The sequence below is a fragment of the Paralichthys olivaceus genome, chromosome 10 (assembly GCF_024713975.1).
Source record: "Paralichthys olivaceus isolate ysfri-2021 chromosome 10, ASM2471397v2, whole genome shotgun sequence".
Classification (NCBI taxonomy): Eukaryota; Metazoa; Chordata; class Actinopteri; order Pleuronectiformes; family Paralichthyidae; genus Paralichthys; species Paralichthys olivaceus.
In genome coordinates this window covers 10,227,433-10,246,649 of record NC_091102.1, presented here as the reverse complement: position 1 = coordinate 10,246,649, position 19,217 = coordinate 10,227,433, and the positions used below count along the sequence as shown (strand labels likewise).

Genomic DNA, 19,217 nt, shown 5'->3' with positions numbered 1-19,217 from the left:
TGTGACCTTTGACCACTGAAACTTAATCACTTTATCTTTGAGTCCAAGTGACAACTGATCAAAAGTTGAAGAAATTCCCTCAAAAACTCTCCAGAGATCAAAAACAGGTTTTTTGAGGCCACCTTGACCTTTGATCACCAGAATCGAATCAGTGAGTCCAAGTGAATCGCACCAGATGTAATGAAACTTCCTATGGACAGTCCTTATGTGTCACATTCACAGGGATGTGAGGTCCCTGTGACCTTAACCTTTGACCTCCAGGCACCAAAATCTCATCAGTTCATCTCTGGGACCGAGTGAACGAAGAAATTCGCTGAAGGCATTCTTGACATATCGTGTTCACGAGAATGAGACGGACAACCACAAAACATAATGCCTTCGGTCCCTGGCTGTCGTGGAGGCATGAAAATGTGTAAACACAGATCACAAATACAGGTCAAGTTACATTTTGTGCATTTAATTAATAATAAAGAAATATTTTACCCCAATTAGAATTAAAATCGCAAAACTGAAAATCTTAATTTGTCAGTTTCATTCACTGACAACTGCTCCTCCAGGAATCACAGACATCTGCTCTCTCAAAACCTTCTGTTGTTTGACCACTGACAGAAAACAACACGTGTTATCGTTTAGTGCTTGGATTTATTTTCTGGATTTTGTTGCTGCCTTTTTCTCCCAACAATGTTCATACAGCCGAGGACACCATCAGTAACTGCATTTAATACATCACAGGATTTACTTCTAGGTTCTATGGTGCACACTGCAGAGAACAGACCAGCAGAAAGAGCAAACAGTCAAATAAAGATGTTTTATGTTTCGTGAGAGTCGAACATTTGGTTGTTTGATTTTCAAATTTAAAATGTCAAAAATAATCTCTCCTCATCAATTCCCTTTGGTATTCAGGTCACTTCAGTTTGTTTAAGTTAAACAACTTTAAATTTAAAGTTTCTATCGACTGTCATAAAACCAGCTGCCGAGAAAAATCTAAGTCACATAAAAAAATAAATTACATCAACTCGAATGTAGATGAAAGCGTCTTGCCTTTAAAAAGGCAAAAAACTTTGTGAGAGAAAATATTGTGGAAAAAAAACAATAAAACCAAGACGTGTAAAAACATCATGAGGAAGTGCTTTATAAAATTCATAGTAGTGTTCTCACTGAACATCCTGCGTAACACATGATTGATTTAGATCTTATCATCAAGTTATTGTGGACCATGAACTGCTTTGTCATATATATATTATTATAAAAAATAAATCTTAACCTCATCCTCGAGCAGGAAGACTAAGTGGTAAGAACACGTGGACATCAGCAGATGTATGGTATGTGACAACGCGGGTGAAGAGGCTGTTGCGACTGCGGTGGCGTTTACTTGGAGGAGGCCTTGATCTTGATGTACTGGAGGGCGCTGTGTGCCGCATCGTTGTGTGCGTTGCTACAGGAAATGCCCGTGCCGTGGCAGACGGTGACCGGGGACGTGGACAGCTCTGCCAGACACTGGTACTGGCCGTTCACCGTCAGCTCATCTGCCAAAGACACATACACAGTTTACAAAGCGGCACAACAGACACAAATAAATATAAAGCAGTGATTCATTTCCCTTGGGAGCTTTGGCCCCAGCCTGTGACCTGAAGGTCCATGGATATTTACCATTAATGATTTTCCTATTCCTTAAACTTGCAATGTGTTACTTTGGCCACTAGGGGTCGCTCAATCAAAGTAATAACAAAAGACCTAGAAAAGATGAAAATCGAACTGATGCGACTAATCGTCTTCACGGATGAGTAAATGTATTCAAGTCAGATTCATGTTACGCAGCAAACGGCAATGAATAACTGTGATCCATAACGAGTGACCTGAAGTTGAGACCGAAATGAAACACCTGCATTACCGTGAAGAAAATTGTGGATTTTCTGGATTTGAACATTGTTGGAAACAGTTTGGATGAGGAAGTATACAAGTCAACAAACAAATACCATAGATCTAGTTGTTTTTCAACATTTTAATGAGGAATTGAAACATATTTTATCTTAAACCTGCAACTATTTTTTTGTTTCAAGAAATTTCCAGACCGAACACCTAAATAAGCTGCTACAGTCAATATTTCAATAAAAATATTGAATACCGCCATTTTAAAGTTGCACTCTAGATCACTAGATCGTCATAAAATCTGATCAGATAGAATCACAGATGAAGTGTGGTCTGTCTCACCGATGTTGAAGTACGTGACCTCAAAGCCTTGCTCGTTGGACAGCTCTAACATCATCTGAATGTAATCAGTGTTAGGAATGCTCAGCGGGTTTCTTCTCAGTAAACACATCTTCTCTGCCGGGGAGTTCTTCAAGTTCTCAAACCGGACACTTGGTGTAGGCATCTGAAAATGAAGAGTCAAATGTCAACACAGAAAACTCCATGTGTTGACCAGAGGTGACACAAAAACCCCAAACATTAGAAATATGCAACATACCCATGTGATTTCAGAACAGCCCGACAGACTCTGCAGCTTTGCAAACATTTTCTCTGCAGCTGCCTTTTTAGCCACCTTTTTTGAATTTCCTACAGCTTCAAAACACAACACGAGACGGAGAACAGGATGAACAATGACAAATGAATGTCACTGTAAAGGATTTTACATGAAGATCGCTCGAACCTTTCTCTGCCAGGGACTCCAGCCGACAGGTAACAGTGAACTCTCTCTTGTGTGGTGGACCAGCCTCCATTAAAACTGAGTATTCAGGAAGACGCCACCCTCGGTGCAACGCTAGCTCCTATCAAAAGCCAAAAAGAAAACTGATTGAGACAAGAGAAAAACAGAGTGGGTATTTTATTCATTTTATTTATTTTATCCAATGTGCATATCAGACAAGAAATAATCTGCTACTGACACTTTGAATTAAAGTTGAGTAAATGGGCAAGTAGCTTTCTCTACTTGTGGTTTATCCCTGAAGTTTAAAACACACATATGCAAAGAAACTACCACAACTGCACACAGACAATCCCACTTACACACTTGTGCAAACACACACAAACAGCCCAGCTGTGATTCACACACCTGCAGTATCCCCACTGAGTTTGGATGATTGTTGGTTTCTGCTGCAACTCCGTTACTCTCAGACTTCACAGGAATGATCCTGGTGGGAAACAGAGCAAAGTGTTTACAACACAAACATTCACATCAGGCTGGCAGCTTTATAAGCAGCAGTGTGGGACGTCAACTGAATAATATTTTCTGTATTGACTTATTTTCAAATTACTTTTACAATTAATTGCTTTGGAAATGTTTTAAAAAGAAATAATACGAAAAATTATTTTGTGGTTTCAAAATATTCATGGACATCTTACAATGCATCATAAGTGACATAAAAGGTTGAAATCAAATAAGAGAGGGCTGGACAAGATAAGATGAGGTTATGTTGAGGAAGCTGAGCTCAATATTTGTGTTTTGATGTGTGAGTCCAATAGAATGAAGAGACTTGAAGAGTCACGGTGCAGAGCAGATGAAGGCTCCGGCAGCCACAGCGCTGAGTTTAACAGACCCAGGAGCAGCCTTAGGGCTCAGGAGGGGGTGTGGGGGCAGAGAGCGTCTGGAAGGCAGCAGGTTATGGAGAGCTTCAAAAGTAAGCAGTAGTAATATGTGTTGTCATCCAGTGAAGCTGGATGAAGGGTGGTGTGTTGTGGTCACTGGATGATTTTAGCAGCAGAGTTTTGGATTATTTGTCGTAGGATTATGAGTTTATTGAGTATACCACTAGAAATATTACAGTCACAGTTAACAAATTACTCATGGTAATGTACCAAAGCCCAAAGTGAATGTCCTGAAATGTACGACATTTTCACCAAATAAATATATGAAACTCAAAACAACATCAGCTCACAGTGCTCCAGTGTCTTTTTGCAGGATACTCAGGGCAGCCTCTGCAGCCTGGTGTTTAGCAGCCTTTTTACTGGGACCTTGACCTGCAATACAACACAATTACACACACAACGATTATGTAACAAAGTCCAGAAATTATTTTTCAAAGCACAGTCAGCCTCAAATCACAAGTTAGCCACCCTTGATGTCGGAAGAATAAATCCTCTGTTTAAACTCTGGAAGCCCACAAGGCCACTTTAATCCATTGAGTTTTGATGTAAAGTGTTTAAAGGTGTCAACTAACAGGACTGGAACTGATCAGCTCAACACGGAGAGCTTTGAAAATGCCTTTGTTAACAAAAAAGAAATCAAGGTATATTGAGGACATATTTAAGAGTGAGCTGCAGCAACAGACACAAGTGACAACAAGGCAGAAGAGACAAATAATGTATTGCACAGTGAAAAGAGTAATGTAAGATTTTCAAGTCAAATAATAGGCTTGATTGAGCGACAGGCAGCGATCAGCACAGCAGGGGTGAGACTGTTAATGTACCTGTGCTGCTCACATCTCCGATCTTCACGCTGAAGATGAAGCTGGGCTGGTGAGCCTCCCCCTCTGCCTTCTCCATCACATACACAGGAAGATTTCCCGTTTTGGTGCCATATTCGTGCAGGATTTGTATCGGTGTTTTCCCAGGAAGGTTCCTCTGCGTTTCAACTGGGTTCAAGCTGCGTGAAGTAATGAAGCCAGCAAATTAACCAGAAGCATAATAAAAATGGTGCTGTTGCCATAAATCTCTGTAGTTAACACACTGAAAATAGTGAAAGCAAATATTGTGAGGAGGAGGGAATAACTAATGCAGCATAAACCTAATAATTTTCCGAACAGGTTTTGGAAATTTATTAGAATATGAAACACAGGAAACATCAAAAAAAGACTTTCAAAAATTTAATGAAAGTATTTTTTAACTTGTCAGGATGCTGGTTAATATAAATACTGATTTAGATCAATATTTTGTACTATCAATGAATAAAAGCTCATTATAAATCAAACAAGCTGCTGATTTTCACATGTGAAAAGCTAAAGCCAGTAAGGATTGAATTAATAACCAGTTATTAAAATTAAAAGATGTTTTTTTTGTGTATTGAATGGTTGATTCATCAAACCTGAACGTCACTCAGTAGAGTGCATACCTAGGACCAACACAGTCTCCTTAAACTACATCACGGGCGCACTAAATTTCAAAACATGTTGGATGTTTTTCCATGAATCATTCTCTGAGAAATCAACGAAAATGTTGAAAAACACCTCATCAATTTTACAGACAGTGAAAAGAAATCCTGCTTCTCCTCCCTGCTCTGGATCTGCACCAAAATTGTATGAATTCCTCCCAATCCCATAATGCATCCTTCCACCATGTTTTGTATGAATCCGTCCAGTAGTTTTTGTGTCGTCCTGCTGACTAACAGACACAGATAAAAACATAACCTTGGCAGAGGTAACAACAGAGAAAAGGCTCCAGTAAGGATTGAATTGAGATCAACTTTCTGTGTATTAAACGGTCAAATAATTGTTTTTACCTTTAATCTAGTTCAGCTTCACTAAGCAGCTTCCTCACAGGTGAAACTTAACTGGTGCCACGACTCGACAGCATCGTCTGTGTGACGTCTCCACCAAATCAAACTGTCACGTGAAAGTATCATCATGTTTATTTAAAACATCATCCGATCTTTACACATTGTGTCTGTCTGATATTAGAATCAGAGAATGTGCAGCCATCACTCGCTTTTATCAAACTGTATGTGAGAAATGATTCTGCCCTGAATGTGATATTATAAAGACCCTGAATATAATCACAATAACAATAATATAACTTTATTTGAATAACACAAATCTAAACAAGGAAACGAAGCTCTACACAAACTTCCTGGCAATAACAATTTAAAGTAATTAACATATTCAATTTAAAATATATGACTATAACCAGGAAAGCAAAAGTGTTCAGAAACACACATGTGCCCCATGGAGCTGACCAGGACGACCACAGCCTGGTGTGCAGCTAAATGATCCACAGAAGCGGCTGCAGGTAAGCTGCCTTGCTCAGGGGCACTTGATCAGGGTATTTTACTATCGGCCTGATTTAGTGTGAGGATCCAGCTTCTGTGAAGAAGTCTCCATTATTCAGTTCAGACGTCAGGCTCCAGTGACATGTGGTGAACTCGCATCTTCCGAAACATGAGGTCAATCAAATGTGTATCGATCTGGTTCCTGTGTCTGTGGTTCGAGAGAAACATCGACCTCTAGTGTCTCGGTAGTTTAACACTCGAACACACTTTAGATAATGAAAGTGATTTAAGAACCACGTACCTGGAGTCTGCGGCGGTTTTCACAGCTGCTGACTGAAAAAGCTTCTGCGCCATGTTGCTTTGTGTTTGTAACTTCCTGTTTTCAGCTGGAGAATATCTGACAACGCTTTAATAGATGTTTGAACTGAGCGTCAGGTTTTTTATGTGACCGTGAAGAAAATTAAAACGAAGCTCCTCATTGTGACCTGACCGGGAAATCACCTGCTGTAACATCATATCAACATCCGGGTCAGCGGCGGGTCAACTCATGTGACTTGCGCTAAATTTGTTTACCGCCACCTGCCGGCGAGAGAAGGTCACTGAGGGCGTTTCACTCATTGGTGATTTCACTGCAGGAAAAACAAAACTTATAACTCCACACAGCAGGAGTGCAATCATCAAGTTAGAAAAAAGAATACATGCAGGAAACCTGGAATCAGCAAAGAAATAAGGTTTCAATTTTAGATGAACCTCCATATAAACACTGGAGCAATTACATAAACCACTATAATTAACCACCATATACTGACATACTTCTGATGCTTGTGCCACCCAGTGCAGTTGATGTGTACATCCATTTATTTCCAGACTCATCTGAGCTTTGACCACTGAACGTAACGGACGAACACAGTAGAGTTTGAAGAGTCTCAGTTTAATATAAACACACAGAATGAATGGATGTTCAAATGACTGCGCATAAAAAGTATTGTTTGACTGTCTCAGTGGAAAATTTCTGTTTAAGCTGCATTAAATATCTCATGGATTTATGATGTGTAATTTAAATGTTCATGTAAAATAAAATGATAGTAAAATTTAAAAAAGGCTTAAAGCGATATGTTGAATTACTCCAGCAATGATGTGCACAATCAATTCATAGATACACTACAACAAATGGAAAAAAAATACATGAAGGAGGGGCTGGTACTTGAGTGTAGAAACAACCAGTTAGACTGTTTACTACATCATTGTCCTCATTAACAAATAGAAGATGGGTCAGGAGTTATAATGAAATATGAACACATTTGGAAGAGACTCTCTTTAGTCTGTAAGGAATCATTTGAGGTGAGTCGATCAAACAGAGGGCAGCCTGGGGGAAGGAGCCTCGGGCACCGGGAAGACTACCCTCTTCCTGAACGAGAAGGCTGGCTGAGGCATTTGCTTTTTTTCACCAGTGGAATCGGTCTTCTGGCTCACATCGTCATTCACTTTGGTCAGGATGGACAAGAGGTCAAAGCCACTGGAATAAAGCAGACGATACAGTAAGAGGATGGCCTCGTAAAATGACCAACTTAATTATTCTCTCATCTTCACTGTCAAATGTCATAAAAAGTAACTTGGTGCTGAATAAAGTGACAGAAGTAAAGGGGCAAATTAACTAAACTGGAAGTGAAGGAAATGTTTAAATCATTTATGTAACTTAAACAGAAACAATACCACACAATAAACAAAAACTACTTACAAGTTAAATCCTGAATGAAGGCATCAAAAATAGAAACACTCTTTATCCCAACTAACCAGTGCAGTTTCTATGTACATACATTTTTTTTCCAGACTCATATTAGGTCACCTTGACCTTTGACCACTGAAATTTCATCAGTTAATCAATGAAGTCCAAGTGACAATTGATCAAAAGTTGAAGAAAGACCCTCAAGGCGGTCCTGAAATATCACATTCCAGAGGCCAAAAACATGATTTGTGAGGCCATCATGACCTTTGACCATCGAATGACACGTGTGGGAAATTTTGAAAGAACTCCTACAAGGCGTTCCTGAGATATCACATTCACAAGGCAAAATATGTGATTTGAGAGGTCATAGGTCACCTTGACCTTTGACCACCAAAATCACCAGTTCATTCTTGAGTCCAAGTGAATGTTTGTACCAAATTTGAAGAAATTTCCTCAAGGTGTTTTTGAGAATTCGCGTTCACGAGAACGATCCTGACAGACAATCTGAAAACAAAATGCCTCCAGCCACTGGCATGAAAATAGTAAAGTCCAACTTCGGCTTCTTGATGTAACAGGGTATCTATTGGTCATCAGTTAGCAGTAATGGTCTTCTACAATAATAAGGGCAAGAATCCATACAACAAATATTTTCCAATGCAACAGTGCTTCAAAAACTGTTTCCCCCTCTAGCAACATCTATCCATGAAGTGAAAGTTCTCACCTATATGGTTAATAACCCAAAGCACAACAGAGACACCTATGGACCAATTTGTTGTCCTGCATACAACTAACCCAACTAAAGGCTCCTTTAGCTACTAATGATGAATCAAATGTAGCTTAATAACAAATATTTATCATAATTTCAGCATGCGTAATTTAAAAAACTATTCTGAAAATTAACTGTCGTTGTATTAGTGCAGTGGAGTAAGAATTTAAATATTTCACTCAGACATAAAAGAAATAAATCTAAAGAAAAATGGAGATTTAGAGGTAGTCCAGAATTTGTGTAAATTTTTTGTATTTGTGTAAAGTTATTTTCAACCACTGAAAAAGAAAAATCACATCATCCAACAAAATCTGATATTTTGTTTTTCTCACCTTGGCACCATCTGGATGAGGTACTTGCACAATGACTGAATAAACCAGGTGCCCCTCTGCTTATCTCTGTAGGAAACAAAGGAAGGAACGGTGGCCATCGATATCAGGAAATCCGCATCTACTGGAAAGGAGTCTCTAACAGCATCAGTACAGATGAGACTGGTTGCGGGGCCATCGGCCTCGATGTACACTGCACTCTGCTCTTTTTTGCCCTGGCAAGCCTGGATGAAGAAAAGTTTGGGTTTTTGGGCCAAAGTCGGGCAGTTACGTGCATTCAAAGGCTCCATCAGGTCGTTGATCTTAACAATTTTGTTGTCGACACCGTGCACTCCTCCCTCCAGGCCGTGGCTGAGAACAAAGCACGCCACGCAGGACATCTGCCTGTGGTCTCTCCTGCCAAGATCCCACAACAAAGACAGCATCTTCTCACGTGTACAGTTGAGATGTACCTCGACGTCAAAGCCCAGCCACTTAAACACATCCCTCAGACACTCTGGAGGATTAACGGATAGAATAGCAATATCACAGTAGCACAAAGAGTTAAATTAGTTCATTAAACATAAACTTACCTTCATCAATCATGGTGCCATCACGAGGCTTGAGACTGGTCTCATGGAAGACGTGGTTGTTGATAATCAAGCAGATACCTCTCTTTGCTTCAGTCATGGGATAGATGCCCAAATCCTACAAACATAAATCCACAACCAAGATTAAATAATCAGATTATTGTTGTCCAAGTTTTGCTAAAAGCTATACCTTCAGAGTATAGTGTTTGGGCATTTTACACTTAAGAGTTTGGACCATGATCCAAACCAAGGTTCAATATGTTTACATGTGATCTGTTAATTCCAATTTCACATTGCAATTTAGGGAGTAGACTAAAGACTTTTGTATGGCACATACAGGCTGCATCTACCTGTACTTGATATTAACTGGTTTGTAAACAGGCGTGTGTCTGACATCGGCATATTGTCAGTTCGCCGGGTCTTTCAGTCTGAAATTAGGAAATGTCTAATCTTTGTTTCTTTGCCGTTGTATTATCTTTATTAGCACCAGCATCCCCAACTTCAGACTCAGTACCCAATGCAAGTTCAAATTAACGTCCTCGTCATTCAGTCATTATACTGTCTGCAGTGCAGACTACAAATACATCTTCTTTTTCATCTTCTGTTGTGTCTCAACTTCCTGCAATTGGTCTGAAAGTCCAAACTGTCCAAAAAAGTGGTCCCACACTGTAAATGATCCAAACCATAGGTTTGTTTGATCCGGACCGAGACCACCTCTTCGGTCCACACCAAATTTTGCTATATTGTTCTGGATGGTTGTCCGAGGAACCTTTTACACCTTTTATTTTGGTTCAGACTAAAAGTTCCAGACCAAACAAGGTAGGTGTGTAAGTGCCCTTATGTTAAAATTTGCTGTAGAGCCCATATCCAGTCTAGTACTCTAGATCTTCTAATTCCCACAGTGTGAGAATAATACTGACATATGAATCAAACACAGATATTCACACAGCACCCCTCAACAAGAAAGGGCCTTAACATAAGCTGACAATGCAGGAGCCAGTTTATTTTCTACATTTGCTTTTTTGGCCAAACATAATAAATGTTAATCAAGTGATGTGATGCCGGGGGTTTCAAAGCCCCTGAAGGTCTGTGACTGGGGCAGTTGACCATTTTACCGTGGCAGTAATTCAGCCTTGAACTCATGAACTTGTATAACTGAGAGGAAATAAATCACACACCTCACTGTTTGTAGATGTCTGATTTTCAGGGAGGCTCCTGCTTTCTTGAGACGCCGAAACAGTATCACTGTTCACTGTGAGACAGACGAATGCAGTGGAAGAACAGTGTCGTCATTTTCCACAAAGATAATTCTGTCATGTTCGGTTCATAAAGCTCATCACTGTGGAAAAGACTTACAACAATGTTCTGAGAAGGAAAGGCTGCTCATTTCACTGCTTAAGTGTGATTCTGAAGAATCTGGAAAAGTCATAAAAAAGGATTTTGAAAAAAATTCTGCTTATGAAATGGAAAAAAGTTTCTGTTAAACATCAAATCCAAAACAGAACTCACTCAGAACAGTGCTGGAAGAATCAACGGAATACTGCGGGACACAAGAGAAATTAAAAATAAAATACACCACAAGACAAAATAAATCGGTTTCATCGTCATATAAGTGATTCTGTATTTTCTTACCAGGGTAGATGACTGGAGGGCTTCTAAGAATGAGAACAAATGATTTTGCGTTATAACTTTGCATTAAATTGATTGAAATGAAACAGCAGATGTTTACATATGTATCAAATTTACAACAATATAATAAGACATGTTTCAGAGTGGGAAAAGTCTAAATTAAGTATAATATATATATCATATGTATGCATGTATAATAAAGTAGAATCATTTTTTCATAATTGCTCTTGCTCCTCCTGCTTTGATGTGTTGACTTCAGAACCAGCCCAGCTAACCACTGAAAGAAACTCTTTGACGGGAGAGAGTGTTTTCTGTAGCTTACCCTGCTGTGTCTTGAACTGGTTGATCTGTCCTCTCATCTTGGGACAGACTGAGTAAATGATCGTCTCCAGTTCACTTAGGTTAGTGTCACTCAGGATGTCCATGTGCTCCATCTTCAGGAAGACGTCCAGCAACGACTGAAAAGTTGAGCAAATTTACACTTTTATTTTATAGAAATGTATTTATAGAACTGTGTTTATGCAGGACTTCGACCACTCAAAGCACTTTACAGCCACATTCACATTCTTACAACACTAACAGTATTTTATGCTTTTTTTTACAATCACTCATCATCACGCATTGCAAGGTAATTTGGTGTTCAGTATGTTACCCAAGGACACTTTGGCATACTTAGAGGCAGAGTCGAGGACAAAACCAACGACTTTCTGGTTAGCGGATGACCAACTCCACCTCCTGAGACACTGCCGTCCATGTATTGTTAACCAATCAATGCACAAAGTTGTAGCACTGCAGTATTTATAGTTTGCATGTTTAGAACTGATTGTCTCTTGTCTCCTCAAACCACAGGATTCAAACGCTGACACAACTCACATAATTGTCCTCCAGTTTTCTACGTGGGACCGTTTTGTACAACAAAAACTTCACTTCTTCCAAGTCCTCTCGAGTCATCTCCTCGTACAGGTTGTAGAGCAGCTTCCTAAAATAAAACAGTACAACCCAAGAGTTTTCTCAGTTGGCCTGGTATTGGACTGGACATTCTTGACATGTATCACCGTCGTATGTTAGTATTCTGACACCACTACCATTTTAAGCAATGAGAAATTGCAGTTTTCCATAGATTTCAATGATATATATGATACATTTATGATATATGACAGATGTTTGGACAAAACAAGAGAGGGGTGACCCCAGACTCCAAGAAATTGCTATGGGATTTTTCTTATATTTCTATTTTATGACTTTTCAGAGACCACTAATATAAAACATAATCAAACAATAAATGACATCCAAAACCTGAATTCCTTCTATATAAGGAAGTTTACTCTGGAAACATTTCTAAACATCTAGTCATCAATGTTCATCAGGTTCATGTCTCTGATACTGATCCTATGCTTTGTATGAAGAAGGTGCATCCATTTAGCGTGAGCGTCTTCAAATAATTTCCTGTAACAATAATTATTGGATGATTTACTTAAAAGCAGTAAAATGTGAGCAGCCCACCTGTAGGGAGAGATGAGGCTAGTGGTTGTAGGTTCTCTGTCGTTGAGATTGAAGGCACTGACTAGGTCGAGGCGTTGTATGGTGCGCAGAAGCTCAGTCAGCAGGTCTCGTCGCTCATGCGAGAGATGGTCTCGTTCCGCCAGACGAGAGAAGAGGTCATTGGCTGACTTCACAGAGGTTGGATTTCGGTCCAGGATGTCGGTGCAAAGAAATATTAGAGCTTTTACCTCGTCCGTACCCAGGGCCTTCCCCACATCTAACAGGAGCTTCTGGAAATCCATTCCCTGTATTAAACACGAGGCAAACTCACTCAGACGTCTGTTTTCTTCTCTAACATAATGCCTGTCACAATTTCATCTTTATATACATTAAATCCACAGTTTTATCACAGATAATAACCATAACATGTGATGGCATTCTGGAGGAGGTTGTGTGAATCCCTTAAAGTTTTCGCACCAGTTAATTTTAAGATATAAAGGCCGGGATGACCTGTAAGGAAGACCTTATAATTACCACCTTGTCTTATGTTACAGTACTTATGGTAGTTGGTAATCAACACCTCAGAAGAATATTATCTGATTATGACTTTCACTCCCACATAAATCCATATGACAGCCTTCTTCCACTTACATAAAAAGGAGAAACACCTTCAGAGAGCTGTAGTTGTAGTATAACTCTGTGAGCTGTTGATCACTGTATGAATCAGGAAGTAGAACAAGTTTGATTAAATGATGTCTCTCAGTGATACCCACCTGTCTGGAGGAGTTTTCACAAAGTCTGATTAAAGTTATTTAAAGTCCACTTCAATATAATCGTCGTAGAAGTAGAAAACTTCTATGATAGATTACTTCCGGACACAGACCTCAGCGCAGCTCGAGTCGAATGAGCAAGTTCAAACCGAAAGTAAAAGAAAGTTACAGGATTATTATCGTATTTTTGCGAGACTGTCACGCCCTGTTCTACAAACAGCGTTCAAATATAGATCATTTCAGAATTCAGAGACTATGTTGAAGTTACAATTATCAATATAGAATTCAAATGAACGTGTACGATACTTTTGTGATTTTAAGACTAAGGTTCCTGTGGCAGAGCCCGGATCATGTTTCTTCGGGGGACATCTGAGGGCGGGGTCCTGAGCAGGTCGTGACGTCAGGATCAGGAACATCTGGTGAAACGTCAAAAAGCACGTGGGTTCACTGAGGTCCAACTTTGAGCTCAGTTTGAATCACTCAGCACAAACACACAGTTGATTTCTGACTGGATCTGTATTTTCCCCAGTGACCCAGCAGGTTGATGCTGGATGTTCTGTGTTTATAAAGTGCTTCTCTGGTCTGGATGACCCCTCAGTACACACAAGACCATATTGTTACACTAACTCTGCGCAAAGGAGGGAGGCACTGACGTCAATTAACAGCCAACAGATATTTACCAAACTCCAATCAACATTATAGTGTGGTCAGTGCGCCCAGCTAACCAGTGAGCAAGAATGTATAATAATCTTATATTATTACTTTTTTCTATTTAAAAAAATAAAAATGTCATAAAATAAAGTAAGTTGAGTTAATTAAATAGTTACTTAATTAAATAATGTTAAATTGATTTATGTTATTTAGTTGATTATTTAACTTGTCTTATTTTTTATTATTTTGATCCATTATTCTTTTCATTTTATGTAGTTTCTTACCTTTAGATTTATATGTATTTTCAATTTGTTATAAAATGTCAAGGGGAGGGAAACAAGCCCCCATTAAGGCCTTGTGCTGAGCAGCAGGCAGGAGCGGTTCTAGTTGTTCTTCTTGCGCTTCCCTGCATAAGTACATTCAAGGATAAACCACCTGCACTTATGATACATTCTTTTATTGCACATAAAATGCACATAAATTGATTAGAAACATTGGTAATCTTCTGATAGTTTTGACAAGAATCCACTATTGTTCATACACTGTTGCATTGGCTTGATTAGGGTTAATCTCAAGAACAAAAACATGTAAAAAAGTAATAAATAAAGCACAAAAAATTAAATGTTAGGGCACAGTGGTGTGCAGGTAACCATAGCAACAATCCTGTTATTCGTGGAGTATCACCATTAATACACAGAAATGAGAGGAAGTACATAACACAAGCTATAAGAAAGGACAACAACATCAACTTAACCTACTGTTTTCTTAATACAGAATAAATATAAGGTAATTGTGCAGTGACATAATGAAAATATTATTGTGTGTCAAAAAATCATTATTGTAAACAATGTTACGTTACAGAAAGACATGGGGGGGTGAAGCATGGATGTATTAAAAAACTTGTTATTTATATTTTAAAACATTTAGAGATGTAATTTCAAATTCCACTTGAGACAAAGTTAACTACTGCTACTTTTCTATGCTAGACAAGACTGGATTTAGCTGCTGCCTAATTTCTACATCATCAATACATTAATGAATTAAAACTGATATATTTATATCAGGAAACAGCTGGAGAGAACTTGAACTTGCGAGCCTAATTTTGGCTTTTGTTCGCTCCACCATTTGTTTTTAGTTTAGAGTGGGGTTGCACTGTGTATGACAACCATTTATTTTAAATTGCACATTAAATAAAAATAAATAAAGGAAAAAATATACATAATGACTGCATTCTGGCTGTGTGGGACAGTAAAGATCTTGATTTGTCCTCAAGGATAGATGATGTTCAGAAGGAAAGAAAATATTGATGAAGATTGTAAACGTTAAAAACCTGGTGAATTATTTGTGGTAGTGTTTGTTTGATTTGGGTTTGGTCTTCAGGGTCTTCGTGTGTCCTCTGTGTCTTACTCTGACGCTGAGCCACGCCCGAGAGTTCAGCCCCGAGCTGTTGAACCTGAAGGACTCTGTGGAGGAGACACACACACACACACACACACACACACACACACACACACACACACACACACACACACACACACACACAGACACACACAGAAAAAAACAAAGCATGAAACACCATTCATTGGAAAACAGCATTTTTCCAGTTGACCACATCTTTTATGAAAACATCTGCAGAAACCTTTTTGATATAGACTATATACATTCATGCAACATCTCAGCTGTACCACCATCATGAATCGTACTTCAGGGATGAATTCTTCAACTGGTGAGATCCATCGTGTGACCAGAGGACTCGTCAATGCAGCATGAAGTCCCAGATAATTCTCCCTCCTCAACCCTTTTGAGCGTCAGACTGAGAGAGCAGCTCCAGACCCACAGTTATAACAGAACTGAAGTATACATTGAACCAAGGAAACTGGACCTGTTATACTTTGGTCTCTTGAACCAAACCAAGGATTATGTCCATAACCTCAGTGCTGCATGGGTAAATGCAGGTAATCTGACAGACAGGTGTGGCTGGTAGGTTTTCTGACCTTTTCTTCTTGTTTGCCGCCAAATTAAAAGCAGAATTCTGATTTAATAGCATTAGATACATAATTAAAAAAAGGTTTCATTAGTGTAAAACCATTCATATTGAAGAAGAAGTATATTTTGTATGGATATGTCTTCTATCATTGCATTAATGTCCTGTATGTATGTTACAGGTGTAAATCTGAAAGTTTGATTAAAGAATTTGTAGCAAATATATTATAATAATATTTTAATTTTAGGTCATTAGGATTGAAGAATATGGAAGAAATCAGCCAAAATATTTGCTTTCTTCAACATGAACGACTTCTAGGTATTGAGAAAGATAAAAAATACATAAAAAGATTTAAACAAGTTTACAATTTACATTTTGCAATTTACTGAACCAAATAATCTCCCTTGTATTCTCTCCACAACCTGTGATGGGAGACCAGATCCCACGATTAAGTTAAAGTGCAGAACCAGAATAAACATGGGAAATAATGGAAAATAATACACATTACATTGTATTTCATGTACATTATATTTTCCTATATAATTATATTATTGAAATCTATGTCAGCCTTTCCTGTTGGGACAATTCATTTTATATTTCATACGTTTGTAACAGGGTTAAATGAAAGATTTAATAATTAATACTAATACACGGATGATTAATAGAACTCCACTGTGAAATAAATGTAGAATAAAGCAAAGTAAAAAGGAGTGTGTGTGTGTGTGTGTGTGTGTGTGTGTGTGTGTGTGTGTGTGTGTGTGTGTGTGTGTGTGTGTGTGTGTGTGTGTGTGTGCGTGTGTGTGTGTGTGTGTCACTCACTGTCAGTGATGAGGGAGTGCACGGCGGTGACGTGTCTCCGGCCCAGGCCGTGGCTCCTGGACAGCACACAGTCCACGTAGATGTCCCAGAAGACCCGGGCCAGGTCCCAGAAGAGATCCGTGTGTTTGCTCTTGTCTGACGCCCTGAGGAACACCATCAGGTCCCAGAAGGCGGGCACCGTGTCTGCGATCCTCGGGGAGCGCATCTCCAGCACCAGCGCCGAGGAGGAGTCCCAGCACTGCGGGTTGGAGCGATGGGCCGCCAGAGGGTCCACCTGACCCGGCTTCTGACCCCGGAGCGGCACGGCACACATGGAGCTCAGTATAAACACTGCGGCCAACGGTGCGTTCAGGAGCACAGGGACCATCTGGACACAACGCAGGTCAGATCTCTCTGGAAGTTCACTTTAATATTGAGCAGCATGCAGATAATTGATCAGGTTTGATTCTTCACAAAACACTCAAAATATCACATACATCACTTGTAAATAGTTTTTTAAGAGTGAAAACTTTTGACATTTCTTTATCTCAATTCCTTTTAAAGGCAATAATGTGCAGATTATACCTAAATACAAACAATACAATGTACCTTAATAAAAAGCAGTAACTAGTTTTTTATAATAAAATACTGTACTTACCACTAAAGCTGGGCGCACTGACCACACTATAATGTTGATTGGAGTTTGGTAAATATCTGTTGGCTGTTAATTGACGTCAGTGCCTCCCTCCTTTGCGCAGAGTTAGTGTAACAATGCTGCTCCGTGCTTTCACTCACTGGTTTGATAAGCTACTGCACTTATATTACGTCTCAGTCCTTGTCATGTTTTTGTTGCATTTCATTCACAGAGAAATATACCAGTTAATCACAGGATCGTAATGAATGCACTTGTTGTAATGGGATGCACATTTCTAAGGTTCGTTCTGCACACAATGAAAAAACAAAAACAAGAAATTGGGGGATTCTAGTTTTTCAGATCCTGCTCACTAAGACAAATTGTGTTTTACTTTCTGGACTAATTTTGATGCCACAAAGATAAACTCTTGATTCAAAGGATGAATAGGGCTTTAACTAATGCTTATTTTAATAACATAATTATTTTGCTGGTTATTTTCTTCATTAATCTATTTGTTGTTCTTTACAACAATCTTTACAATGAAAATGTGCTAATCCCTATTCACCTAATTCCTATTCACCTAACCTAATCTTCAGGTTTCTTTTTATTACCGGCCGACAGCCTAAATACCAAAGAAGTTTGTTATGTAAGAAAAGGACAATCAGTAAGTCGTCACTTTCTGGACACTTGTAGATGATTTAAATGAGGATCAATTACAAAAATAGTTTCCGTTTGATTTGTTGTTATCGATTAATAAGATAGCCAGTTAATTTTAGTGGTTCATCATCTTCACATTGTCTTCTCAGAGATCACTTGCAGCTCCTCTGACATGGGGAACAAAATCCTCTGTATTCTGTGCAAAATGCTTTCCAGACTTCACATTTATGTCTTCTCCAGTCTGTGCTGGACAAATTTAATTTGACTCAAATAAAGAACAAATGTCCTTTTTATGACTGCATCCTCCACCAAGATCTGCTGTTCTTTTGAAGTATTATTACAGTCTTTATTCAGAGGTTTAATGCAATGTGTTATGTTGAGCTTAACGTAAGGACTTACATTTTCAGTTCAGGATGAAGAACAAGCACAAAACATAAGCAGTCGGACCCCAGAAACTTGCACAGGTCTCCTGTCTGTAAAAACAAGCTCAGTGATGGATGGTGTTCCAGAGAACAGTGCACAAGTTACATTTCTATGCTTTTACTGAAATGTCACATGCATAGTTGATCTCAAATATAATTACCTAAGCAGTGGGGGGCTGACGCTAAATGTACAGGGTGGGTTTCTTATGCAGTCATTCACAATTTCTGCTACAAGGCCTAAATTATAACTTTAAAAGAAAAACCATTTTCATATTGAGACATAAAATGTAATGCTAGGAAGTCTCTGGACAGGAAGTGAGGCATTAAGGTACAAATTATTGTGATTAAATGAGAGAAATTTGAAATTATTATTGTTCAGAGGATGTTATGGATGAAAAAACATTTCAAAGATGGGCAATCTTTTCTCTACACTCCAATAGGTCATATCAGTACCAACCAGGGGTATTAATAATTTGAAACAGTGCTTAATATAAAAATAATAAGCATTATCTAAGCGTACAGGATTATCAGTTGAGATAAAAAAAGACGATAAAAAGTTCAAATTGGTTTTCCAAGTTTAAAGCTAAATTGCTGAAATAATAATCCCATAGACGCTCAGAAAACATTCACTTTCTTTTTATCACTGGTTTGGTCTCCTCCACTTGTTGATTTACCTGCCATTTTATCTGCAAATGATCAGTTGATGTATTCTCTAGTGCAGCTAGGACAGTGTCTCTGTGGATACAAGTCTGAAAGGTATCGGCCCTGACTGAGCCATGAACAATGCAGTAATATATACTGTGTCAAATAATGTGTCTGTAAATTAAGATTACTTTATTTTGGTAATTGTTGGGGAGTACAACTCAAATACACTTATTCA

General features: G+C 38.8%; 2 protein-coding genes across 6 annotated transcripts; both read right to left on the bottom strand.

The window, feature by feature from the left end:
* Positions 1–622: 622 nt before the first annotated feature.
* prkra (protein kinase, interferon-inducible double stranded RNA dependent activator) lies at positions 623–6,467 on the bottom strand. Of its 3 annotated transcripts, XM_069532471.1 has the most exons (10): positions 6,222–6,442; positions 5,983–6,128; positions 5,435–5,537; positions 4,407–4,582; positions 3,876–3,957; positions 3,053–3,131; positions 2,651–2,768; positions 2,468–2,562; positions 2,212–2,374; positions 623–1,526 (listed from the first exon to the last, which is right to left on the bottom strand). In XM_069532471.1, exons 4-10 carry the CDS (start codon positions 4,480–4,482, stop codon positions 1,369–1,371), a joined length of 771 nt encoding a protein of 256 aa, XP_069388572.1. In that variant the 5' UTR covers positions 4,483–4,582; positions 5,435–5,537; positions 5,983–6,128; positions 6,222–6,442; the 3' UTR covers positions 623–1,368. The 3 variants fall into 3 exon arrangements, with proteins under 3 accessions (XP_069388572.1, XP_019945146.1, XP_019945145.1); XM_020089587.2 differs by lacking the exon at positions 5,983–6,128 and having other exon boundaries at positions 6,222–6,454; XM_020089586.2 differs by lacking the exons at positions 5,435–5,537; positions 5,983–6,128 and having other exon boundaries at positions 6,222–6,467.
* Positions 6,468–6,830: 363 nt separating this feature from the next.
* casp10 (caspase 10, apoptosis-related cysteine peptidase) lies at positions 6,831–13,599 on the bottom strand. 3 transcript variants are annotated; one of them, XM_069532470.1, is made up of 12 exons: positions 13,498–13,599; positions 13,073–13,135; positions 12,443–12,726; positions 11,813–11,918; positions 11,262–11,397; positions 10,943–10,965; positions 10,820–10,850; positions 10,667–10,726; positions 10,489–10,562; positions 9,314–9,428; positions 8,745–9,237; positions 6,831–7,436 (listed from the first exon to the last, which is right to left on the bottom strand). In XM_069532470.1, exons 3-12 carry the CDS (start codon positions 12,721–12,723, stop codon positions 7,271–7,273), a joined length of 1,485 nt encoding a protein of 494 aa, XP_069388571.1. In that variant the 5' UTR covers positions 12,724–12,726; positions 13,073–13,135; positions 13,498–13,599; the 3' UTR covers positions 6,831–7,270. The 3 variants fall into 3 exon arrangements, with proteins under 3 accessions (XP_069388571.1, XP_019945144.2, XP_019945143.2); XM_020089585.2 differs by having other exon boundaries at positions 13,073–13,586; XM_020089584.2 differs by lacking the exon at positions 13,073–13,135 and having other exon boundaries at positions 13,195–13,586.
* Between the last annotated feature and the right edge of the window lie 5,618 nt (positions 13,600–19,217).